Source organism: Cavia porcellus, unplaced genomic scaffold, assembly GCF_034190915.1.
Source record: "Cavia porcellus strain 051 isolate PalLab524CR breed Dunkin Hartley unplaced genomic scaffold, mCavPor4.1 scaffold_2, whole genome shotgun sequence".
Classification (NCBI taxonomy): domain Eukaryota; kingdom Metazoa; phylum Chordata; class Mammalia; order Rodentia; family Caviidae; genus Cavia; species Cavia porcellus.
This window is the reverse complement of record NW_026947485.1, coordinates 100186532-100210615: the sequence shown is the minus strand read 5'-3', so window position 1 is coordinate 100210615 and position 24084 is coordinate 100186532. Positions and strand designations below refer to the sequence as shown.

The 24084-nt window shown below is 40.2% G+C and overlaps 1 protein-coding gene across 3 annotated transcripts in view; it reads right to left on the bottom strand.

Annotated features, from left to right (window-relative positions):
* Positions 1-24084, bottom strand: part of Dock1 (dedicator of cytokinesis 1) — a 516033-nt gene that overhangs the window by 72802 nt on the left and 419147 nt on the right. For all 3 annotated transcript variants that reach the window (XM_013143418.3, XM_063244929.1, XM_003479612.5), the window contains 4 exons: positions 21596-21654; positions 14355-14503; positions 2261-2346; positions 1918-2074 (listed from right to left, as the gene is read on the bottom strand). In XM_013143418.3, the coding sequence (XP_012998872.1) occupies positions 1918-2074; positions 2261-2346; positions 14355-14503; positions 21596-21654 (451 nt within the window). The remainder of the gene's footprint in view (positions 1-1917; positions 2075-2260; positions 2347-14354; positions 14504-21595; positions 21655-24084) is intronic.

Sequence of the window (24084 nt, the reverse complement as noted above, 5' to 3'; positions counted from 1 at the left end):
TGAGATCATATTCATAGTGAAATAAATAAGACACACATGTGCAAATACTACATTATTTCATTAGTGTGACAAGCTGAAAGAAAATCATATGTACATGTGTATGTATATAAAAAATAGTTAAGATTTCTTTGAGTTTGCTAAACAGAAAGATTTGTGCTGGTATTGCTTGGACAATTGAATGCAGATGTCTTGAGCTCTGAGTGAATCATTTGGGGATGACAATATACAATGTATGTGCCATTACTGCCCCTGATTGATGTATTTTGAAATTTTGTTGTAGTTTTTCTTCTTTTTTTCTTTTCATTCTGAATAAATGGATTTTTAAAAAGAGAAGAACGGGGATGATGATTCTCAATTTCTGTGTACTGGGGCAGACACCAGAAGTCCCCTCTTCTTAGATTCTTAAGCAACAGAAAACTTACTACCAAAAATGTTTATCATGAATGTAAGCAGGTTATACAGTCAAAGGATGAGGGGGCTAAGACTTCTCACGAGCTTTTAGCTATGAAGTTCTTCATGCCAAGAAACAGATTCAATACTGATACTAAAATAGGCAGAAAGTGAAATTATTCCTTTTTGCTTGTTCTTTTATTCCAAACACTTTTTGAAGAATGAATGCCCTAACCCTAATACTCCCTATTACATGAAAGCCCATTTCAGTGAGCACAAAGAACCTGCAAGTCCACGCAAACGATGGCTCACGTGCAAGTGATGACACTGAAATCCAGTGGCCGGTAGCTGGGAGCAGAAGTTAGTGAAGTGAGGCAAGGTAGTAGTGTTTTCTTGAATTCCTGCTTTGGAACAGGTGAGGAAGGTGGAAGAAAACTCTACAGCTCAGCATGAAGTCAGCCCTTTGCGCTCCTTATAAGAATGGGAATAGAGAAAGAAGCTGAAGGTGTAGAAGCCAAGCATGGGAGTCACCCAGTTGTGGATCATGATGAGGCTTGCCAGCTACTTCCTGGACTCAAGACTGTGTGTCATCAAGCTTCCTAAAAGCTTGCTGACCCAATGGAATTTCCTAGGTTTGCCTCACTCATCGGGCAGGGCTTGTCCACAGACTCAGCCATAGCACGGTAGCAGCAGGAATGCGTTAGACTCCACAGATGATAGTGGTGGTCAAGTTCACCCAGTCATCTGCCACCCATGCAACCCTGCCCAGCTTCTTAGAGCTACTGTAACAAAAGACCACAAATTGGGAGGCTTAAGCAATAGATATGTATTCTCTCACAGTTCTGGAAACTGAAAGTCAAAATCAAGATGTCATGAGAGCCATATTTCTCGTGATAGCTCCAGGAGAGAGTATTTCCTTGCTTCCTGCAGCTTCTGGTGGCCCCAGCTATTGTGTGGTTTATCTTAGCATTACTCTAATTTCTGTTTCTGTCTTTACATGGCTTCTCCTCTGTGTTTGGGTCTTTTTATCTGTCTCTCATAAGAACACTTGTCTCTCACTCTCTGGTAATCAAGAGTGATCTCATCTCAAGATTCAACACAATCTACAAAGACTCTGTTCTCTGTTTTCCACATAAGGATTCAAATGCGCATGTGTGTTTTAAGGGATATTATTCACTATAGGACACTATTCACTATAGGACATGATTTAAGTCTCCTGACAGCAGAGATTTAAGACTTGTAAACCATAAGCTGCAACCCTGGTTACACGATGAGCTGGCTCTTCATTCCAAAACATCAAAAACTATATGAAGCATCCAGAGGGGAGCCGATTTCACAGACTACCTTAGAGTGTACCTGCAAATAATTCTTTATCATTCCTTCCATGCAGCAGAGGAGAAACAGCAAAGGAAGCTGAGTTCTTCCATGGAAAAACTCCATGGCCAAGCATCCTAAGGACTCCAGAATGCTTTGCTGTAGTTTCTGGCATGCTGTGAAGATTGAAGATTTAATTAACTTTTCACTCACCAGCACATTCACGGTACAACTCATGCGATTCTCTTTATTTTCGTCATGCATGATGGTTCTGTAGTCCAGGAGCCTCTCCATCAGGCGCACGACGAGTTTCACAAAAGTCTCTCCTGTTTTGGCGAGGTATTTATGCTTCCTGCAGTGCTCCAGGAGGCTGAAAAATAATTATGCACACCTTGTTAATCACACTCAGAAACACAAACTTGATGGAGGTGCAATTTCAAATATTTTCCATTATTAACACATTTTAATTATTTCTGGGCTACAAAGTTCATTGTAGTCTAATTACAGTCTCTCTGTCTCTATTCTGACATAAATCCCACTGCTAATCAACACTTACATTTTATCAAATAACACTTTGTACTGTTCATCTCCTCTGCCTCCTTCCACTTCATGATCCAGCTTGGTGATGATCTCATTTTCAAACTATAATTAAACAGAGGAAGCATAAATAATCAGCATGGCAGATATTTCATTTTATGACTTGAGTATCAATAGTATATAAATCAGCAGGATCATCATCAAACAGTTACCCTCTGCCTTTGAAGGCTGATTTCATTTAAGAGATGCCATCCCTAGACTCCTGGAGTTTTCTGATGATCCCTGGCCACAGGGGAATCCTTCATTTCCTTTCCTGGGAAATGGAGCCTGAATATGTATATTCTAGTAGTGGAAATAAGAACCAGAGAAAGACAGACAAGGAAACTGTAGGGAAAATAATCAAGGAGTAACAGGACTGTCACAAACTTCATCTCCATGAACAAGTAACATCTGAAATAGCACATTGTTTCCTGGGATGGAACAGATGGCAATTCATTTGCCACCAAGGAATTTTCAGCAATTTGAAAACATCCATTGGGCCACTTCACTGTCATTCTGTGATGGATCCCAGTGAAGTATCTAACTCAGATAGGGAAAAAAAAAAAAATATATATATATATATATATATATATTTAATATTTATATATAATATGTAAATATATTTATATATAATATATAAATATATATTATATAATATTATATATAGGCAAGAAGGGCAAAGTCCCTAAAGACAGATCAGCAGCCACCTCAAGAATGTCCATCTCCAGACTTGTTCTCTACCCATAAAATATTCTGAAGAGATTTTCTGAGCATCAGTGTGGGAAAGGGTCCTCAGAACTGACTGAAAGTATCCAGATTTTCTACTTTAAAAAAAAGCCTGAATTTTACAGGCTGGGCTTGGGGGTTTCAAATCTTCAAAATTTCTTCAAGGGCCAGGTGGGGCTGAAAATAATAACCACAATAATATTCATGTTTTCTTTGTCCTTTTCCCCGAGAGTAGAGATCCTAGTTAATTGGCCACAGAAGGACCTGAGATCACCTATGAAGGTGTGTTGCAGGAATAAGAGGCCATGAGAGCACTAGCTTCTATATAGATATAGATATTCAAACTCTAGTGGAAAGAAAGTGGGATAGTGGAGAATTGAGGAAAATAATAATCGAATTCAGGGTTCAGAAAGTAAGCACACCGTGTTGTATATGGAAGAGTCTCCAGGACCCTAGTAGATACAGTGAGCCATAAGTTAGATGGAGCTGGGGGAATTTAATATGTCAGCATAGTAGCCAATGGGCTGCGGAAACACAACTTTCTCTCTGAGCCTCATCAAACCAAGTAGTGAACAGTGTTTTAGACAATGACAGACATCCTGGGCTCCAGTCTCTGAGCTGGAGACTCAGGGTGCTTTGGCTGCAGTGGCAACTGCTGTCATCCCCTGAGAAGCAGAAAGCAAGACCCAGAAAGGGCCTTCCAGTTGGCATAGACCTTCCTATCTCCCATCAGGACACATCACCATGACTTATACAGCTGTGGATGCAAGCAAAGCTTTGAGCAGGGCTGGAGTGGTGCACTGGTTGGTGCATGTCACCAAGGACACAGCAACCTCACAGCAGCCCAGACCTTTGTAAGTCTCCTTAAGTCCCTTCCTGATCTTCTCATGATCTCCTTCCCACATAAACACCTCTCTTTTATTCTATTTGGCCTAAGAAGCTCAGGGATTTTAGGAATGTAGAGAGAAGCTTCCATGAAAATAAGCACAATGATTTGTACCCCCCTTCAACTGGAATGTCACAATAATGACTTTTCCTGTAAAATAGCAATCTTCTGATACTAACCCACTATCACTCTTCTTTACACAGAATAAAGTGCTGTAAGAGGTCATCCTTATTAGAACCTAACACAAGGGAGATCACCTTCAGCTAACCCTAAAGATGGCATTTCAAGAGAGCCCTATCTTCCAGGTGACATCATAATCAGGGTGCCAGACACTACATGATAAAAAATTGTTGTTTCAGAAAAAATAATTAAGGTGTAAAGTAAGGTTGAATTTAACGAAACATTATGGTTCAATTGTACATGTGTTAAATGAGTACTTACAACTGAGGAGGTATACAGAATACAGATAACTATGCCTTATTCCACCATGGGCAAGCACTCAAAGTCACCTAAAACTATTCATCGCCAGTCAATCACAAGGTTTAAACATATAGTCTATTTTGAGAAAATGGCATGTTACTTCTGCTTCTATGAAAATCTAGCTGTCACAAACACAGGCAATAAGGAGGCTCCAGCTCCTTAAGTATGCTGCTTATCAAATTTTGACTGATGAACTTAATGTTTTCTAAAAAGAGTGGATGAATGATAAGTACGTAAGAACACAGCTGATTCTAATTTTACTAACCTCAAGCCTAAACTAAGTAATTTGCACAGACACCTGGCAACTCCATTCTGTTTATCAGCAATGATTCAATATGAGACATCAGCAGTCAAATGAATTCCAGTGTCTTTGTTAATTTTTACAAACCATACTAGAATCAATTGGCTAGTTGGTGTGACCTATTATCATAATCAGAATTAAATGATCCTGTCCAAATAAATTGGAGGTAGCTCACCTTCTGGTAGAACAAAGTTGGTTTTATAAAAATCATGTTTATTATGTTACTCTTAAGTACATGCTCTCTGGTGATCTGCAGTAGGGTTCTGAGTAGCTAGGATAAAATTAGAAAGACTTTACTGTGCTTCGCAGAGGTGGCAGAAAATCATTAGATTTTCTTCTCTTTTCTAAATCACCAGTTTTTACAAAAATATTCACAATGTGTTCAACTTAAAATATTGAGCAGAGCATCACTAAGTATCTGATACCAGAGGTCCTCTAATAATATGAAAATATTATATAAAAGAGATCTGGAGCTGAGCATGGTGGCCCACATCTGTAATCCTGGCACTCAGGAAGCTCTGCCATGAGTTTGAGGTTAGCTTGTGGTACAGTGAACCCTCCAGTTACAACTGGCCTCACATATGAACAACTTGGGGAATGGTCAGACTTTTTGGATTAACTTATGACCAAAGTCTTGAGTTATAACCCAAATGTCGACCACTTGTGCTCTTGTAAATAAAGACTCACAATGCCAAGAAATCATATGTAGTATACATATCAATACGCACCCAGATGTGCATGTTTGTTTATGTGATTTTGGTGAGTGTTTTATATTATTGTCAGGATTACTGCTATCAAAATGGAAGATGAACTGGCTCTCAGTTCATCTCAGTTCTCAGAAGAATTCCATGGCCCTCAGTCAAGTTCCTCCCGCCTAATACAACTTCTCTACTGTAGCTGATGGGTTAGCAGGTTATAACTAACTTTAAGAAGCTATACACTAAGGAATTGTTCCTGAAGTGCTTTCAGATGGTCTCAGACATAGATTTAACCCTTAAAAGAGTTCTGGAAGGAACATTAAAACATTCTTTCCTATGTGAGGTTAACTGAAAAATCCTGGGCCAGTGTCTCTCTAAGGACACTGAGACTTGCCTGGAAGAAGTATGGCCTAAATTATACAAGAGAGAGGTTTTGAAGACTGTGTAGAGCAGCCCAGATCTTCAGCTGACCCTATGGTTAATGACACTGTCACTATAGCAGATTCCATAGGCTTGCAGGTAAGCAGTGGTGATGTTGAGGAACTGGTGGAAGAGCAGTCAGAGGAACTTCAGCAACTTCTGGATGAGCAAACAGAATGGGAGTTGAGGAGCTTTCTGAAGAGGAGCAGGAATACCAACAATCAATGCAGCAAACTTCTTCTAAAATAAAGGAAATCCTACAAAAATGGACCGGGCTACAACATTTGTAGAGAAACCCACTCAGGCACAGAAAAAGCCACTTCACTTGCTTAATGACAATTTTCATGCCACAGGACAGAACAGGGCTACAAAAATAGAGAAACAGACAACCTTAGGTCAATTCTGAGTTCTGTAAAGGTTGAGACCTGGAAAGCCGGAAGCAGGTCCTAGCGGGTTACAGAACCTCTCAAGGAGAGCAAGGACACCAGCAAGCCGGATTCTTGATGTTCTTATGGAAGAGGATTCTCATTCCACACAATAACCACCTTCCAGTTCATCCTCCCTTTCTGTCAGCTAGAATGGTGAAATTGTTGTTTCTGGTGAACTAGGCACATTTTATAACTTTTTGGTGAATACACTAGGAAAATTATTGGTGTTTCTAGTAAATTATGCAAATTTTACAACCGTTTTTATTATGAAAAGGTTAGTTAAGGAGTGCTTTGGGAGGTTTGGAACACATTATTGCTATTTCCACTATTTCTCATGTGAAAAATAGTCTTGACTTACAATCACCTTGAGTTACAACTAGCCAATGTGACAAACTGAGTTTGTAAGTCAAGGGTCCACTGTACCCAGTGAGTTCAAGACCAGTCTGAACTATACAGTAGGTCCTTGTCTCAAACAAAACAAAGCACAAACAAAAAACTAGAAATTACAACAAAGAAAAAAAAAAAGAACTAGGGTTATGTTGTAGCATGAGGAAGCTTGGCAAAAATAATTCAGCAGATGACAAAGGGCTTAGAGGTTATCAAGAGTTGGGTAAATCAGGAATCTAACTTGTGGTCTCTATATAATAGCAAAGGGTTATCCCAACCCTTTAAAAACAAACCTTAGTAAAATGTTGCTTTTTGTCTAAAAAGCACTGTTTTCTTCTGATTTTTAAGATAAAATGCACCAAAGATTCTATAGGTAGGAATATGGTGGATGTGTAGGTGATCTGGCTCCAACATGTGCCACCCTACTGATCACTGGGGTTGATTTAGCTGATCTGGCTGGCTGAGAGGGTGTCCTCTTTCTCCCTCAATCCTTCATGTGAGTCCTTCCCAAATGCTCAGTGGAAGAGGAAGACCACTCTCAATAGAGGAGAGACCATGCCTCAGTCAAGGGTATGCAAGTAGCTGCACTCCCGTGCTAGAACTTCTCAACAAGCTCTCAAGGAATATGGTGCATGATCACTTCTATTTTACATAGTACCAACAATCAGACTCTCTTTGCTTACCCCACTTCACAATGGAACCAGAAAATCTGATGGAACCACATAATTATGGTCTTTTTTTTTTTTTTTTTTACCATCAGTAGGCTGAGAAAAGAGGGAAATGATGCTAGACCACATCTAAGTGAACAACATGGCCAAGAAGAAGGATCAGGAGCAACAAGCATTTCCGAACCCTCGGACTTTGGGCTCCCATGCTGATATCCTACAAGTTACTGATCCCCTAGTCTATCAGTTGGAATTTATTCCTGGGCTCAGACACATTTTTAATAAAAAATGTGTATTGCTGTCCTTTTGCTTAACCTCTCTATAAACTTAATTACACACTTAATTAATCTCTGGCATTCCAAACCACATTCTGAAACCTCCACATTCTCCTATGTCTACCAAACAGCCAGCTTCTTGACATTAAAGCTTTTGTGAAACTCTCAAGAGCCTGGAGACCTCACAGCCATACACTTCGGACAGGTTATCTGGGTGACTGCTGCCTAGATGTGACATCTCACTAACACCTCAGGCAAGTGCAGATGCTCCCTAACTCTGCATCACACAGAGCAAGGAGTGACTTTCGGGCTTCATGTAGTAAGTCTGGTTTAATTTGCATAAAGGAAATTATGGGAGCTTGGGTATTATTTTTTTGCTGGAAGGCTTTTAAAAATAGAATTCAATGTAATGAAAAATCCTGGAGTCTAGAGTATTGGGTTCTACGATCTCTCAGACACTTTTTAGTATGAACTCTATAAATAAAAGCCTAATTCTTATGCCATGCCTCCTTTTAAGCACCCAATGCAGTAAAATCAAGCATTATTTTCAAATGGAAAGCACAAATAAACAAAACCAACAAATAAAAATCCCAAATGAATTGGAAAATACACAAGATGAAATTGCCACCAAATTTATGCACATTCATATTACAAACCAAAATATATTAGTTTTTCCACCAAGTGGCAGAAACTGCCTACATCTCCTGGGTTATTCAATTATTTGCTTAAGGTTACCAGCCTGGGCAGTAGGAATAGATTATTCAAACAAGAATTTGGAAACACTGATGACACAAAGATTACTCATGTTCTAATATTGTTACAGCTAAATGGGAATTTCTGGAAGTTGTGGAGCAATTTACTGAGCCTCACAAAGATGACATAAAATAGCTCCATGATTGAAAATATTATTTTGCTGTGCAGCCTTTTCCATTCCATTTTTATTAATGGTATATGGCCCCATATGGTCATTTGCTACAATTCTCAGCTGTTATTTCTGTATTTTCCAAAGGGATAACAAATGGAATTCTTTAAGAAGATGCCAGGAAAGAATTTAAAGCATGCTTTTGTATATGAAGCAAAATCCAGTGCGAGGTTGAGACTTTCAGTTATGCATCTGGAAGGCAGCATTCTAGTGAGATGGAGGAAAGGTCAGTGTAAGGCCAGGTGAGGCCTCATCGTATCACCAAGGTAAGGTGTGTCTACATAGATGATAAAAGGGGATTAAAGGGGCACCTCCCACTTGCCCCGCACTCGTGTGTCATATTCCGAAATCTTCACAGATAGAATATTCTCTTTTTTTAAAATGCAGACTTAAGATCTTCAGGTTAACCGTAAGTGTGTTACTCTGTGATTAGTGGAGAGCAAGGCAGGGCAGGTGAAAATGAGCACAATTGCAGGATTGGCTTTGAGGAGGTGATGTGTTAAAATGAAAGGGAGCAGAGATTGTATTTTTGAGGATTATGAGAGATAAAAGCACTTGCAATGAATAACATAGGAGGATGAGTGGGGCATCCTGATCATAAGAGATTCTTAAAAGGGGCTGGAAGAACCAGGATGGTGAAAGGCTGCTGAAATACTAGAAGCACTCCAAGGAGATAAAAGAGAGAAGACAAAAAATGTACTCCTGAGTGCAGACTCACATGGATAGGCCAGAAAAATAGCAAGGGGTACCAGGAGATGCAGGAGCCTGGCCAGAGTCCCTTGATCCAATGGTAGCTACCAAGGTAGTGAACATAGTCACTGCATAGTTACAGCACAGTCAGAGAGGCTGGCAAACTGAGGCTCCAGCATGTATTCTTATCACCCTGCTGCATTTAGTATCCAAAACAGGTATAAGGAGGTTAAAAAAAACAAAGCAAAACAAAACAGCTCTCTAGGCAGCAGTCTCTTGTCACTGCAGAGTAGAGATAGGATGGAACAACACTGCATAGTAGGGATGGGATGGGACAGTGGTGGAATGGGACACAGCCAGTTCCATCACGGGACAGTTACACAGCATCCAGGGGGTCATTACGTTTTCCTTTCATCACATAATAATTTTGCTATAGCTGTGAACACTAGTCATCAAAAAAGCATATTATTTTGTAGGTGGGAGGCATTTCTGGAAGAATCTGCAGCTACTGTTTAAACACTGGGGCCTCCTACCTCATGTTCTCGCCTAGTTCATGCTTCTCTACATTGCATCCCTTGTAGAAACTCAGTCTACAGATGTATGAAGGGCTTACTCCCATCTGTGAGAATGTCCCCAAAGAAGATGCAGTCAAGCTGATCTAAGGCACTGACTGCAACCCTGAACACAAAGAGGACATGCTTCTGAATGGTAACTCTATGACACTTTATCTCACTATCAAGAGAGCCCTGCAGTGGTGGAACACAGTTTAATCTTGAGCAAAATGGAAGATTTGCCCCCTGGATCCAGCAGATCCCCTACGCACTCCAATTGCTAGAACACAATCCATATTTCTCAAATAGCAGAATATTAACAGCTCTACCCCAAAAGACAGTGACATTTGAAAGAACAAGCAACATCATATGTTCAAAATACTGAAGTTTTGTAAAAGCAAAAAGCTCTAATATCTTCCCCTCATTCTATCACATTTGTACATCTTCTATGAAAGCAGAGGCAATTGAAGCCCTTGGTGGTGTGACTAATAAAGTTAGATAATTGAATTTTTGGTGAATTAGTTAAAGAGCAGCTGATCGTCCCCATCCCAGAAGTCCTAGGATGAAAAGCAGGCAGGACTCACTGGTACACTTGTACACATGCCCAGCCAGGACATATTCACAGAGATCTCCTACAAGGGACAGGAGCTGCGCCTCCAGCTTTAGAAAACCAGCTCATAGTGGATGAATTGGAGTGCACGGAGAAATGAATTAGAAAAGACAGAAAATCAGTTAGGAGACCCAGCACAGAGCCATAATGCTGGAGAAAAGTGGATGATGAGACAGAGGAAAGAGTCATGAGTCTTCTCATCTGGTTGTCTTAAAGATCAAAGGGCCAGGCAGTGTAACTCACACCCAGAAAAATCAAGTGCCAAGGAGGATTGCTTAAAGCCAGGTGAAGGGCCACGTGCAGATTTGAAAAAGATGAACACCTGGCCTCCTCCCAGCAGGCAGAGGTAGGCCAACCCAACAAAAGGGGAGCCAATCTTTTCCCAATTCACAGGAACAGATGAACAGAAAGAGAGTTGCTCTAGCTTAGATTCTTTTTTCTCAATGGCCCATGTATTAAAAATCTGGTCCCTGGGGTAGTACTTTTGGGAGATGGCAGACACTGTAGAGGAGGTTGTAGTGAGGGTCTTGAGTTCACTGGAGGAGTCTCTGTGAAGGGGACGGTGGGGCTCCAGCCCCTACTCACTGTCTTTCCTTCCTGGCCATGGAGTGGATTTTACTCTGCTGTTGGCCCCTGCCAATGTTGCCAAATGTCCCAAACAATGGTGTCATGGGATAATAGACCAAAACTTCTCAAACTGTGAGCCAAAATTGATCTTTTCTTTTTCTAAGTTGAGTATCTCAGGTATTTGTGCCAGTGATCAAAAGCGAATGAATTTTTTAAAATGAGTTTTAGCTTTTATGCTTTCCATTAAAAGAACTTCTACAGCTTGCTGCCTCTTGTCTGCAGTGGTATAAGCAGATGACAGCTCTCTGGGCAAAGGGTCAATGGCTATTAGCACCACAGTACAGACCTGCATCTTCATTTAAGTCATCTACATTCAAACAAGCAATTTTGGTTTGTTTTCCAAGATAAAGCCTTGCTAATGGCTCAGGCTGAGTTTGAACTCAGTCTTCCTCTCCCTCCCAGTAGGTAGAATTATAGATTCATCATGTCTGGCTATCAGACATATTTTATGCTAGTGAAATTGCCTGTATTTTACGAGATAAATTCAATATGCATATCTGTTTTATGGTTTGAGTTAGATTTTCTGGAAAGGCACTGGCAGGTAGTGAAGACCCTACCAGCGATAATGTTCAGAATGAAGGCAAAACATTGGTGGTTAGTGTTAACTTGTATCATTTACCAGCAAATGTGGGTTAAACTGGAGAATATGAAGCATTTCCTCAAGATTGTGGTGAGATGTTTCAAAGATATAGTACAGTGGTGGTGAACCTATGGTGTGTGTGCCACACTGAGCTATTTGTATCATTGGAAGCTCTATTATTGTGTTTTTCTTTTAATGTTTGAGCTATTTTTTCTAAACTAAAACCTCAGTTTTCAAGTTTAGTTATTCAAGTTTAGTGCTGGCATTTTGTGATAAGTAAGTAGGTTCTGAGTTGGTTTGGGCATTCAGTCTCTAAAAGGTTTGCCATCCCTGCTACAGTTCAGCAATGCCACAGTAGGAGAGAAATTAAAGGAACCATTCGATTCATCTTCATTCCACCTACTCTTGACCTTTATTTTGACCCAATGATGAACAGTATAATATTTTAGAGGCTTTTGATCTTAGTTTCTAGGTTAATGACATTTATCTATATAAATATATTTTTCCTGTTTCCCTGACTCTTTAATTTAATAGTTTCCACAAAGTCTGTCTTTGGGCTTAACTTATATAAAATTCAAAAAGTCAGACAAATTTTCTGCCTAGGAAAAAGTCCTTTAAATTATAATTTGTAGCTTTATTTCATTGGCAGTGCAGTCAGGACCACGAGGTAAAGCCAGCAGCAATGAAGATGGGATCAAATCTTGTAGGAGGAATATCAAACAATTTGGCAACAATGTCAGAAGATACAAAATTATTTTGAATCAATAGGTGCATTGATGAGAATGTATACTAGAAAACTTTAAAAGTGTAATCAATTAATATACATGAATGAGTCCACTGCATACTTTCTTACACATAATAGTGAAGATCTGCAAAGAAATTGAATGTCCAGCTATAAGACAGCAATCAGTAAAAAACTGTTTTATGAAACACTACGCCCTCATTAAAATCACTGATCCTACCTTGCATTCAAGGAAGATGTCTGATATATTTATCATAGTATAAGGCTGACAGTAAGCCGAAGAAACATACTCTTGTTTTTCTAAATGTATTGTCTTTAATTTTATCTAAAAATGAGACTTTCTTCCCCCATATCAAGAAAAAAAAAAAAAAAAAAGAGAAAACTAGAAGAGGAAAGAGAAAAAGTAAGGAAGAGAAGAAAGAGTGTAGTCAAGAAGTGCTAATACCACTAATCCCTCCCTACCAGGCATTAATTTGGGGAAATAAAATCAAGCCTTCTCTATGATCCACCAATGGCTTAATATTAAAATAAAAATCACCAGTCATTTTATAAAAGCCTCCTGCAGGATTAAAGTGCAAAAACAATGATAGTCTAGCTGTGTACTAAGACAAGGTCCAGTAGGTTTTGGAGTACACCCTGTGTGGGTCAGCATCACAGAAATGGCTCCTCCAACAGTCAGACTCCATCTTTATGTACCGACCACCTCCCCTAAGCTTCAGTGGCTAACTCCACAGGGAAGGTCATGGTCCGGCTTGTGCAAAGCGCTGGGCCAAATGGTTCTGCAGATGCGGGGGACATTCTCTGAACGGTGGCCTCTGTGTAGCTCAGAGGCTCACATCAAAGCCAGGACTCTGGCCTTGTAACAGTCACAACAACCGAGAGACGTCATTTACGCTGTCAGGTACTACGCTAAGAGTGTTCAGGTCTGACTGTGTAAGCAGATTCTATTTCAGGCCAATGTTATAAATCTGACTTAACAGACACTAAGATGTTGAGTGATTCAAGACCTAGGGAACGCCTGCGAATCAATGATACTACCTGACCTGGGGACTGGAACTCAAACTTTGCTCACAGCATAGAGATTCTTTTAACTGTGTCTTTCTTTTCTGTCCTAGGAAATAGAAAAATGGTTCCTTATGGATTCTGCCTTTGTGCAGTGATGGTGAAGACTGACCAATGAAATGCTGTAAATTACTCAAAAGTCCTTGAAACGATAAAATATAAAAGTGGATAAGGAAAATCTACCTTTTAAATATAGATACTACTAAAATCATACCATCTTAATTAACCAGCTTTGATTTTCTTTTAATACAGGAATTTCTTCTTAAAATCTAAACTGTTTGGTATAATCACTTTATGCTTGAATTGCTGTACTTTTAATAGATTGCTTTCAACTTATTTCTTGAGTTCTTCTCATATCTCTGCAAAGTACCATGGCCAGATCTAACATACCAGGATAGGTGTGTGCATTTGCCTATGTGTGTGTACAAGTAGTATGTTTGCATCAACTCAAGAATACAAAAATACTATGCTTATTTTCATGGGATACAGGAAGGAGATGTTGTTACTCCTAGAGCATAAGTTACTCAGATCTTGTATTTCTTATTACAATGTATTAGCTGAGTACTGTGTATTCACTGAGAGGAATTTTCATTTGTTTCATTACACAGATAAAAGATCCAGACACATGCTTAAAAAATTAAAAGCAGACTTTAGATTTAAAAATAACATAACTCTGCAACAAGCAACCAGGCTTCCAAAATACAATAAATAATGTTTGATTAAATTCTACATGTACATATAACAAGGAGAGGAAGGAAGAGACTTTTATCCAGGGTTCAGATAAGTAAATTTAGATTAAACTAAATAAGCAATAGTTAAAAACTGAGAACAATCCCTGCTAAAGTTGAAGAAAAAGGATGTTAACTATTTCAGTTGGAAAAATCATAGGCTTCCGTTCTCTAGAGCTGCAGAGTATGTTTCTAAATTTAACATCTTTAGCAGTAGAACATCTACTCGTTTCTTTCAAAATTTTTAGGCTCTGCCACTCCCCTCCCCAGGCCACTGAGCACATTTGTGTCCTTACCATTTGGAAGCTTCGAGTTGAGTGGAATTCACACTGCATCATATCAAAGAAGATGGGGATTGTTGCTTTGCGCAGTTCTGTCTCGGGAATTAACGTCATTTCTAAAATCGGACCAACCATTTCTGGAATGAACTTTATCTTGTGTTGCCCTTGAAATAAAGAAATGTATTTATTCAGAAATAAAAAGGATTTTAAAATAGGTTCAAGTAGACAAAACAAAGCAGATCATGTGCATTTGAACAAGAGATACTGAGCATGTGTATCCAAGTCTCATCTGCACGCAATGATTTGAATATTTGTAGCTTTCAGCTTTAGAAGTGAACTGTATTCCCAATATTACATAAGTTATTTTAAAAAATCCAACATAAGGTCTATAACTGTGATTTGCCTATTACAGAAAATAGACTACCATTTGACAATACATAATTACATCTGATAGATAGAGGGCATGAGCAGACACCTGATATCCAGTGTGGACCAAGCAGGGGCTGGGATTGGACAGTCAACATCTAGCTTTGTAGACAATGACAAGGACAGGAGTCAACACAGAGCATGCACAGACAGTCTCTAGGGTCTTTTCTATCTCAAACATTGCACGAAGAAGAGTTTACCATCTGGTACATTTTTAAACAAAAGAATAATTTCTGTAATACGAAGTGAACCAAAGTACTGCCAACAACTTATGGAACTGGAAACAGGACTGATTATCTCCAGGGCTCCTGGCTGATAAGTAAATACTTATCTAAAAAACCACTTTATTAGTCTCATCTCACTTATCTTGTCAGATGTAATTTTTAAAGAGTTCAGGAAAATGTTTCTCAATAGGTTTAAAAACTAACACAGCTGTGAATAATAATATTAACTAACATGAGTAACCACATATTACTACAACATAAGCCTAGAAGAAAGCACGATCTCGTTGAGTCCTCATAGTCTTGTGAGATGGGCACCTTCTTAACCTGTTCCACAGACGAAAAAATGAGACAGTCCCCATGGCTGCTCAGGGAGCTGTTAGGGGTAAACAGAGGAACTTGAGGTGGACTTAGGGGTAAACAGAGGACTTGAGGTGGGTCTGCAGGTCCCAAAGCTCTGCTGCGACCTCATTTTCTGAATCATTTCCCTCTTCTGGGTCACAAGAGTTCTGCATGGCGCTCAGGCCCTGCCCACTTTTCTGCAGTAGTGACACGGTGAGCTTTACATGCCACTCCTTGATGTGTCTTCTGCCATCGTAAAACAGGTCACTGACCTGCCATTTTCGCCAGCACTGCTGAGCTATTACAATTTTAAAATACATCCTCTGGAAAGTAGGCTGGCCTCTTATAATCATCAAATCTTTTCTATTTTGATTGTTTTTGATGGAATTCTTGCTTTTGCGGGCCTCTGTCTGATGCAGACACTGAGAGTCACTACTGGAAAATCTGAAGGCTGAGAATAGAGACCCAGCAGCTGGGCTGACCCAGGGGCCCTTACCTTCTTCGTGCTAGTCGCGTATTTTGTTCCCGTGGTGCCCCACCCTGGCAGTGTTCCCCATACCTTTTGGCTGTGTTGCTTTTCAATTATGGAGGGAAAGGGGTGACCAAGGTTACCTCATATAGAGCTTGAGCCAGGGAAGGCAGACAGAAAAAGCAGTAGCAAACCTCATGTTCACTTCACTGCCTGGACACTGTGCCTCTGAACTAAGCTAGGGGGATGCCACTTCTACACAAAGGGTTAGGATTAGCTTTCCTTCAAATGACACACTAAAACACAGAGGCAGGGCCTACTGAAGTTATCTTTTAAAATTATACTTTGTCTTTAATTTCAAAAATACTCATTGATCTCCCTATTACTCCACTATGACTAACATTATTTCCAACATGTAATAGCAGGATGCACAATAAATTATATGCTTCAATGAATTGTGTGTGACATTTTGTTATTAACACTAGCAATTTATCTAGAGTTAACCAATCTTTTATCCAATTAGGAAACATGGTAAGTTCCATGAAGAATTTGGTTTTCTTTGCAATGCAACTAATATAGAATCCTGTAAAGAGAATCATTAAGCAAATCAGGCTACTATAAATAACAATACTGTAGAAAATATATAATCCTCACATACTGAACATATTTTATTGAATAGACAAAACATGCAAAATGTAACCTTCGATAAAAAATGTGAATTTCATTAAAATCTTATCTAAACTTTTACTAAACAATTAATACTTTGACTAAGGTATAATAGTGTGATTCTCATCACTTCCTGAAATGCTTAATGTTTCTGAAAGGCGTGTAACTGCTGCAAAGCATTCTCTTGAAAATGCCATTATATTCAGTCTTGCAGGTGACACTTTTGTCGTATTAAACCTAAAAAATGTCAGAGCCAATGTTTCAGAAAACAGATGATAGTGACAGCAAGTTGTTCATCAACCACAATTCCAGTGTCATAAAGTTCTGTCTGTCACCATCAGTTTTTATTGTTTCATGCTGGGAGGAATATAAAGCAGAAACAAGTGGTTGTAGATGCAAGGATCAGAAAACAAAGTTACAAAAAATGATGTTTTCTTAATCCCTCTCATCACCCTCCTCATTGGTATAGAAGAAACACTGATCTGAAGCTGACCTAGGGTGTTTGGACGATTGTTGTACCTGGGGATGACACATGAGATAGTGATGGGTGATGTTATCTGCTGCATATGTATTTTATTTTATTTTGGCATTTGCATTACAGGCTTCCCCTGAAGCACTTCTACTCAAATTTAATGATGGACTTGGTTTTGGATCAATAAGGTCAGGGAGATGCCTGTAGACGCGCGCGCGCACACACACACACACACACACACACACACACACACACAGAATATACCTTTCCTTTTGAGATGAAAGAAGAGTAAGCTAATGTCAGGTGACAAGCTCATTTCTGGTCACTTTACCAGTCCCCTGGTGACTCTCCAAGTCCCTTAGATACATCAGGATTCTCTACTCTGCATACAGAACATGTTGCAGGCTTCACTAGGAGTGAGGATATGCTCCTCCACCAAAGCATTTCCACTGTAATCAGCAGCCTGCCCAGGTATCAGGTGATTGTTTTATAAACACTAGTGGCCTTGCATGTATAAGAGTAGGCAAAGTGAAACCTTCTGCCAGTAAGCCAAACTGATCATGAAGTAGAAATTAAAATTGTAAGTAAAAGTCCACCAAGACTACCCACCAAAAAAACCCACAGACATGTCCAGACAAGCCTGGTAATCAAACATTCCTTCCTTTATGTGACCCATATTTATTTAACTGATGGCCCTACAATGTAACTTGAGATGTTTACACTCTCTTGACAAGCCACGATGTCACAAAACCCTGCAATCTTAATATGCTAAGTCTGCTTCTGTACCTCCTGCTTGCGTTCCCCATAAAAGCCCTGAAATCCCACCAGGTGAGGCTCTGACTGTTTGGGAGAGATACCAGTCAGTCAGGCCTATTGGTATAATAAACTGCCTAATACTCCTTGGTGCCATTTCTTCCTGTGTTTGGTCTGTTATCCATAATAATCTGGGCACACTGTACAGTATATAGGTTTTATTAAAAAGCATACAATTTGTCCAGTTCCCCCAAATACCCATGAAGGGAATCCCTGCATGAAAAATATTCCAAAGAGATCCAGGCTAAAAAAGATCTTGCTGCGACTGCATTTGTTCTGGCTGGATTGGACAGTGTGTGCTGGCTCATTCATGCTGGACACAATAAACAAAATGTAAATTGAGGTGGTGAAGAGGAGAGAGAGATGAGGTACCCCAGCAGGCTGTCTCAGTGTGAGCTTTGATAAATAACTGAAGAGCTAATAAATACACACATTCTCTTCTTTTTTCTTTGGAAAGAAAATCTGCTTTTGATTTTCCCTTTCACGCTGAAAATCAGACAGGATTTTAGGGGAAAACACCACACTGCTCTATCACATGGGCCAGTGTGGGTTTGTACTTATACCAAATTGATTGGAAAGACCCTCTTACCTGCTGTGGGGCTTAGCATGGGGGCAGGATCTGAGGATACCCATCTTAAAGGACCACACATGGTACAGGGGAAACTCAAGGAATAACTGGTGTCCTGGAATATTCAGTACAAGGCCTGTTTGAATGATAAGTTCCTAATTAACTGTAAGATTATAAATATATCTGATCAGACTTCTATTTTTATTTTCTTGGCACAGCCAACTCTATCAGCCTGCCAACTTACTCTGAAACCTGAGCTCACTGGAAAAAATAAAATAAAAAATGGTGTAGAAAATAGTTTGTGCACATCCTGGGAAATTGAGATGTGCTGTCATAAACTTCCAGTGTGTTCCTGCACAGTGACACTTGCAGGCAGGTGTAAACCCTGGAGACTGCAACAGGAAGAGGCCACCCTGCCAGAGGTGACCGCATGGAGCCACTTGGGGGCTGACATGGAATTTCCCATTAAGTAACAGATGCTTTTATTACTGTTTCTTTAACTTTTAAAAATCATTATTCTGGTAGCAAGGAAACCAATTCTGGTGGTGGTTCTTTCTTGCTGTTTTCATGTTCCTACTCTTAATTGGTCAAGGTACTTTTTGACCCCTTGGCCACTTTTCATGGCACAGTTAATATTCCTAGCTCAAGAGGTGCAGAACAGATGTCTTACACATTAATCACTGCATTCAAATCAGCAAGTGACAGGTTGAAATGAGGAAATTTTCTTTCTTAACTGCATTTTTACATTGCAAATCAAAAGTGTTGTTGCCGGGCTCAGCTTATTTGGGGGATAATGATAGATAATATCAATAAAACCAACTGTTCTGAAGTGGCTTTGGAAATCTGAGTAAGACCCAAGAATATATTTTTCCAAAGGCCAGACCTTCCCAAGGGTTTGGAGGAAAAGAAACTCATTGCCCGCAGGCCTGTGTTTCTCTCACTGCTACCATATAGCAAATGGCAAGAAATGAAATAGAGCCAGTTCCCAAGGTCTTCAATCTCATGGATTCCAAAGGTGACATTAAATATATATATACATATTTTTCCAGCACTGGGGATTGAACCCAGAGCCTGATGGATGCTAGGAAAGTGCTCTACCATTGAAGAACACTGGCTTTTATATATTTAACTTTGAGACAGAGCCTAAGTTCCTTGGACTGGCTTTGAATTTGCGATCCTCCTGCTTCAGGCTTCCAAGTGGCTGGGATTACAGTTGTGTGCCACTGTACTTACTTAAACATACTTAAAACTAGGAATGTAGCTTAGTCATAGAGCTAGCACTGTGAAAAGAGAAAACAACAACAAAAAATGGACAAGAAATGACCCTTGGTCAGTGGAAACTTAAGCTAAAGCCTGGAAGTTTCTTCTTTTCTAGGCAGTAACTAACTCTGTTGTTGAGAGGTCACTCCAAGAAAACGAGGGTTCCAGGAACTCAGAGATCTAGGGTGAGCTATCTTGTGGCAGCAGCTACTTTTAAAGAGAAAAAGAGTATTTCCATGTATAATGACCCATGGGCATCTCTCCTAATCATAAGTAGAATGAAAATTATTCTCTCTCTACTTTAGCACCTCTTGAGGGTAGGAGGTTCCACTCTTAAGAAGTACCAGTGCATTTGGTGGTATCAGAAACAGCCTATGTCTACAGGAATTCAAGGACCATGTTGAGACTTGGCCTGGCAGTGAGGCTCATACCATTTCCCTCTTGGATACTGGGCCTAGAAAAGCCCTGGACCCCCTATAATTAGCAGAAAGTTAATCTACTGTAAGGGCCATTTTGACGATCTCTTCCACGTCTCCTGCCTGCCTTTCTCACGGCACTATATACCACTTCTGCCTGGTGTGAGTCCTGCCATCTGGCCTGCCAAGAAAAATGATGAATGCATCTGTCAGATGGTGATTTTAAGAAAGAACATGGAGAGATCAATTAGAATGAATCATGAACGGTCCTCCTCTCTTTTCTAAAAGCCTTAACATTTTATTACTAAGATCATCATATATACATGTCATAAATGTACTGAGCCTTAGGATTACGAGGCTCTTGAAAAATTCACCCTGGCTGCTTTATCTTACAACTGAGAGATCTAAGTAAGACAAACACAAAAGGATGGAGTCACTTGACTGAGCTGTATGGGCAGCATGAGACAAAAGCTCACATGTAGCACTTATGAAGCCTATAGATTCCAGCCCAGGGCTCCTACTCTGCCACAGGGAAAGGCAGACTGATGGAGGACAGGATGGACAGCCAGGAGCTGGTACTTGGGTCCTAGAGACATGTAGGCTGCTGTAGCTAAGTCATTTCCATGCTCTAATGCAGATTTCTGTCTCTTTTTAGTAGAGAAAAATAGTTTCTGATGTAGAAAAGAGAGCAAAGGCCATCTTGGTAAAAGTAACTGTAGGGTTCTGGTGCCCCTCTGAGGAGAGGAAGTCAAGCCCTGACAGGCCTGAGGCAGGAAAGGCACGTGAAGTTAGAAACGTATATGAAGACTTGTGCAGGACCTGGGCAAGGCCATCAGCCTCTCCATGGGCTGGAACATAAGGCAAGCCTGTAAACAGAGTGTAGGTGCCAGAAAGAGCATGATCTCAACTAGGAGTGAACCCAGCTTCCTAGAGAGCACATTAAAGACAGTGAGAAGGTAACAAATTGTGATCACTTACTCGTATCTCTCAGGAGCTCATCTAAAAGAACTACATATCACATTAAGGTTTTGAGAGTATTCCCTGTTATTTTTAATGATGAAAGTAAGTGGGTAAATATTAATCGATAAAGTTGTATTAATCATTTGCATAAACACATACATTACTCATAATTATTTAATTGTGGAAGTGTATTATGCTATGACCATTGGATGGAAATATATCTAAATACAAGACCTAGTATTGTATAGGCAAATACTGTAAATGCTTTAGGTGTTAAAATCTACAAAACTTAATATGATAAGTGATGCCAAATATCACAGCAGAATGAGGTACCTTTTTGGATAATAGAGAAACTATGGGATGTCAGTAATCCAGGGAGCAAGCAGGTTTCAAAGCTATATGTTCACCCAAGAGGTCATTCTTGATTTTTCTATTTGCCCCAGTAACCAGATTTTGTCTCCTTTTCTTTGGTACGGTATTTCTTAATTATGTTAAAGTGTTACTACAATGGTTAACAATTGCTGTTCCAGGAATGAAAGGAATTAAGGTTTTTAAGAAATCTCAACATTGACAAACAGGGCCAATGTCATGACCTGGAAGGGATTCGAGATGTTTGCTCAACCTTCAAATTCCAGCTACTCACCAAGGTTGTACCACATGTCTCTGATTTCAAAGCCAATCTGTCTCCTCATATCTCCATACCTGAAAACCAGGAAAAGGAAAATACTGAGTCACTCTGCAGAGCATCAAAAATCAGAGTCATACTATGTGTAAGTGCAACCCAAGTCTTCCATTGTGGAAACAAATAAAAAGTGACAGAGCTCTAACTTCATCTGTCATCAAAAGAATTCAAGGAAGAGGAATCAAGACATGAAATCATACTTTCTCATCCCTGTAGTTGATACAATATCCTCATGGGAGCCTGGAGTAAGCTGCGGGGAACATTTTGTTTTCTTCAGTCTCTTGGCTCCTGGCTCTAAGGGGAAGTCTGTTTTCCACGCACATAGGTACCAAATAACATCCTATTGTATATAGTAAGTAGTTTTTCCATAGTAAAATTAAACCCCGGAGTCAGGGAAGACCGCTTACAAATTTTTTTGCATTCTTCTATATCATCTTAAATGTAAGGAATGGCTCAATGCTGAAATATTTCAACAAATATTCCACCAGATTTTGTTTACCCGGGAAAATAAATGCTAATTTTTCTCCCAGTGGGCAAACAGAGGAGGTGTGTGTTTCATGAGTAAACAGAATTTGATGCTTCAGAAGAGAAACCTTTATTAGTTTGTGAGCAATTTAACTTTTTCCTTTATTGCCTAAGGAAAAGGCTGATTATATTAAAAATAATAATTTGTAAAATTATCATAGGGTATTGCAGTTGAGCAGCTGTGTCATCAGGCTTCTGCTCTGTTCATCCTGTGGCAGCTGATGTGCCACGGAAAGCTGATTACAGGCATTGCATGTGGTTCCTCAGGCACAGAATCAACAACCACAGCCTACTGCTGCCTGGTTAAAGTCTCTGAAGCTCTGAGCACCTGTCTGTCATGCGCAACAGAAGGGGCATAACCAGCCTGCTCAGTTTACCCACAGAAGAGCCACCTCCCCAGGGCAGCCTGTCATGTGTCGGGGAAGCCCCAGGTACAGATGGAGAAACTGACCTAGGAGTGTAAGCTACTTCCTCTGAGGACAAATGGTTACTTACAAGTCCAGCACAGATAAGCACTGATACAGGCAGTGAATGAAGCGAGTCTCAATTGTAACCAAAGTCACAAGTGAGGAGGCTAGTCACAGGCAGTGAACATGCACCATCAGCAAAGTTGCTAGACCTGAGTTTATGAGTCTACCCTTCCATGTATAATGGGCATCCCCAATTGCCCAATGGCTATGTAATCTGGATATTAAGTTGTACATTCTTTTCAGGTATTCTAATTCTCACTTTGTTCTTGCACAAATGAAAATGGCACTACAGCAGCCATATTGCAGCTCAGGCTGTAGTTGGCTGCGTGATGGCCTGAAAACTCGGCATTCTCCCTGGTACTTGCCAAGGAGAGAGAAAAATAGAAAATAAAACTGCACCTAAGCCCAGTATTAACTTCCTCTGATGATGAATTCCCTGTCAGCCAAGCAGATACTGAACAGCCCAGTATATATTATGGATAGGATGGATAAATCCAAGCCTTTGTAACCCCTGTAAACATGCCATCAGGCTCTCAACACACCAAAGAGGCTCTGATCAAAGAAGTAGTGGAAATCATGAGCACTGAGGTGGGCCTATTGATAATTGACTAACCCAAACTTTAAACCTCCTGACTTCTCAGCTACATGGGGTTCACTTTTCATCCTAGATTGAAATCTTCATCAGTGGCACTACCTCTCTGATATCTGAATGAACTCGTCCTGGGCCTTTGATGACAGTTGTAATGAGTCAAAGGAAATTCATGCCCAGGAGACTTGTGGCATGGCAGTTTGGGTGATTCTTGAGTGGCCCACGGTGATGAGGTACCAATTCTCCAGTGCTGGCAGGGAAACCTGGGTGGTGGTAGGATGCTCCAGGAAGGGTGCCTCTCCTACAGTTGCTGAAGGAGGCTATGGCAAGGGACCCATACTCTCAGTTCCCCTTTCCTAGATAGATTTTATAGTTGAAGGAGTTGGATCAGTCCTGTAGGAAGAAGCAGAATGATGTGGCTACAGTCTCAGGGCAAGGAGAGAAAAAGAGTCCAAAACCTCAGACCACAAATTCACATCCTTCCCTGATGCATCGCCTTCATTATCGGCAAATGCTATATAGGACCCAGCGCTGTGTCATATCCTACCTGCTGCTTTCATTTCATTTTATAAGACTATGAGATAAGCAAGCAAAGAATGATGCAACTCTCTTCCAATGAGAAGGCTGAGATCCGAGGCACTGAGACATAGCTGGTGCCACACAACTAAATCAGCATGGCCTTTCTGGTTCTCCCCCCGACACACACACGCACACACACACACACACACACACACACACACACACACACACCCAAGCTAACCTGTATCCACCTACAAAGAGATGAAGCATAGAAATGTATGTGAAGCAGGCAGCCTTTCCAATGCTCAGGGAGACATAGGATCTACACCAGCACATGGTTTCTTACA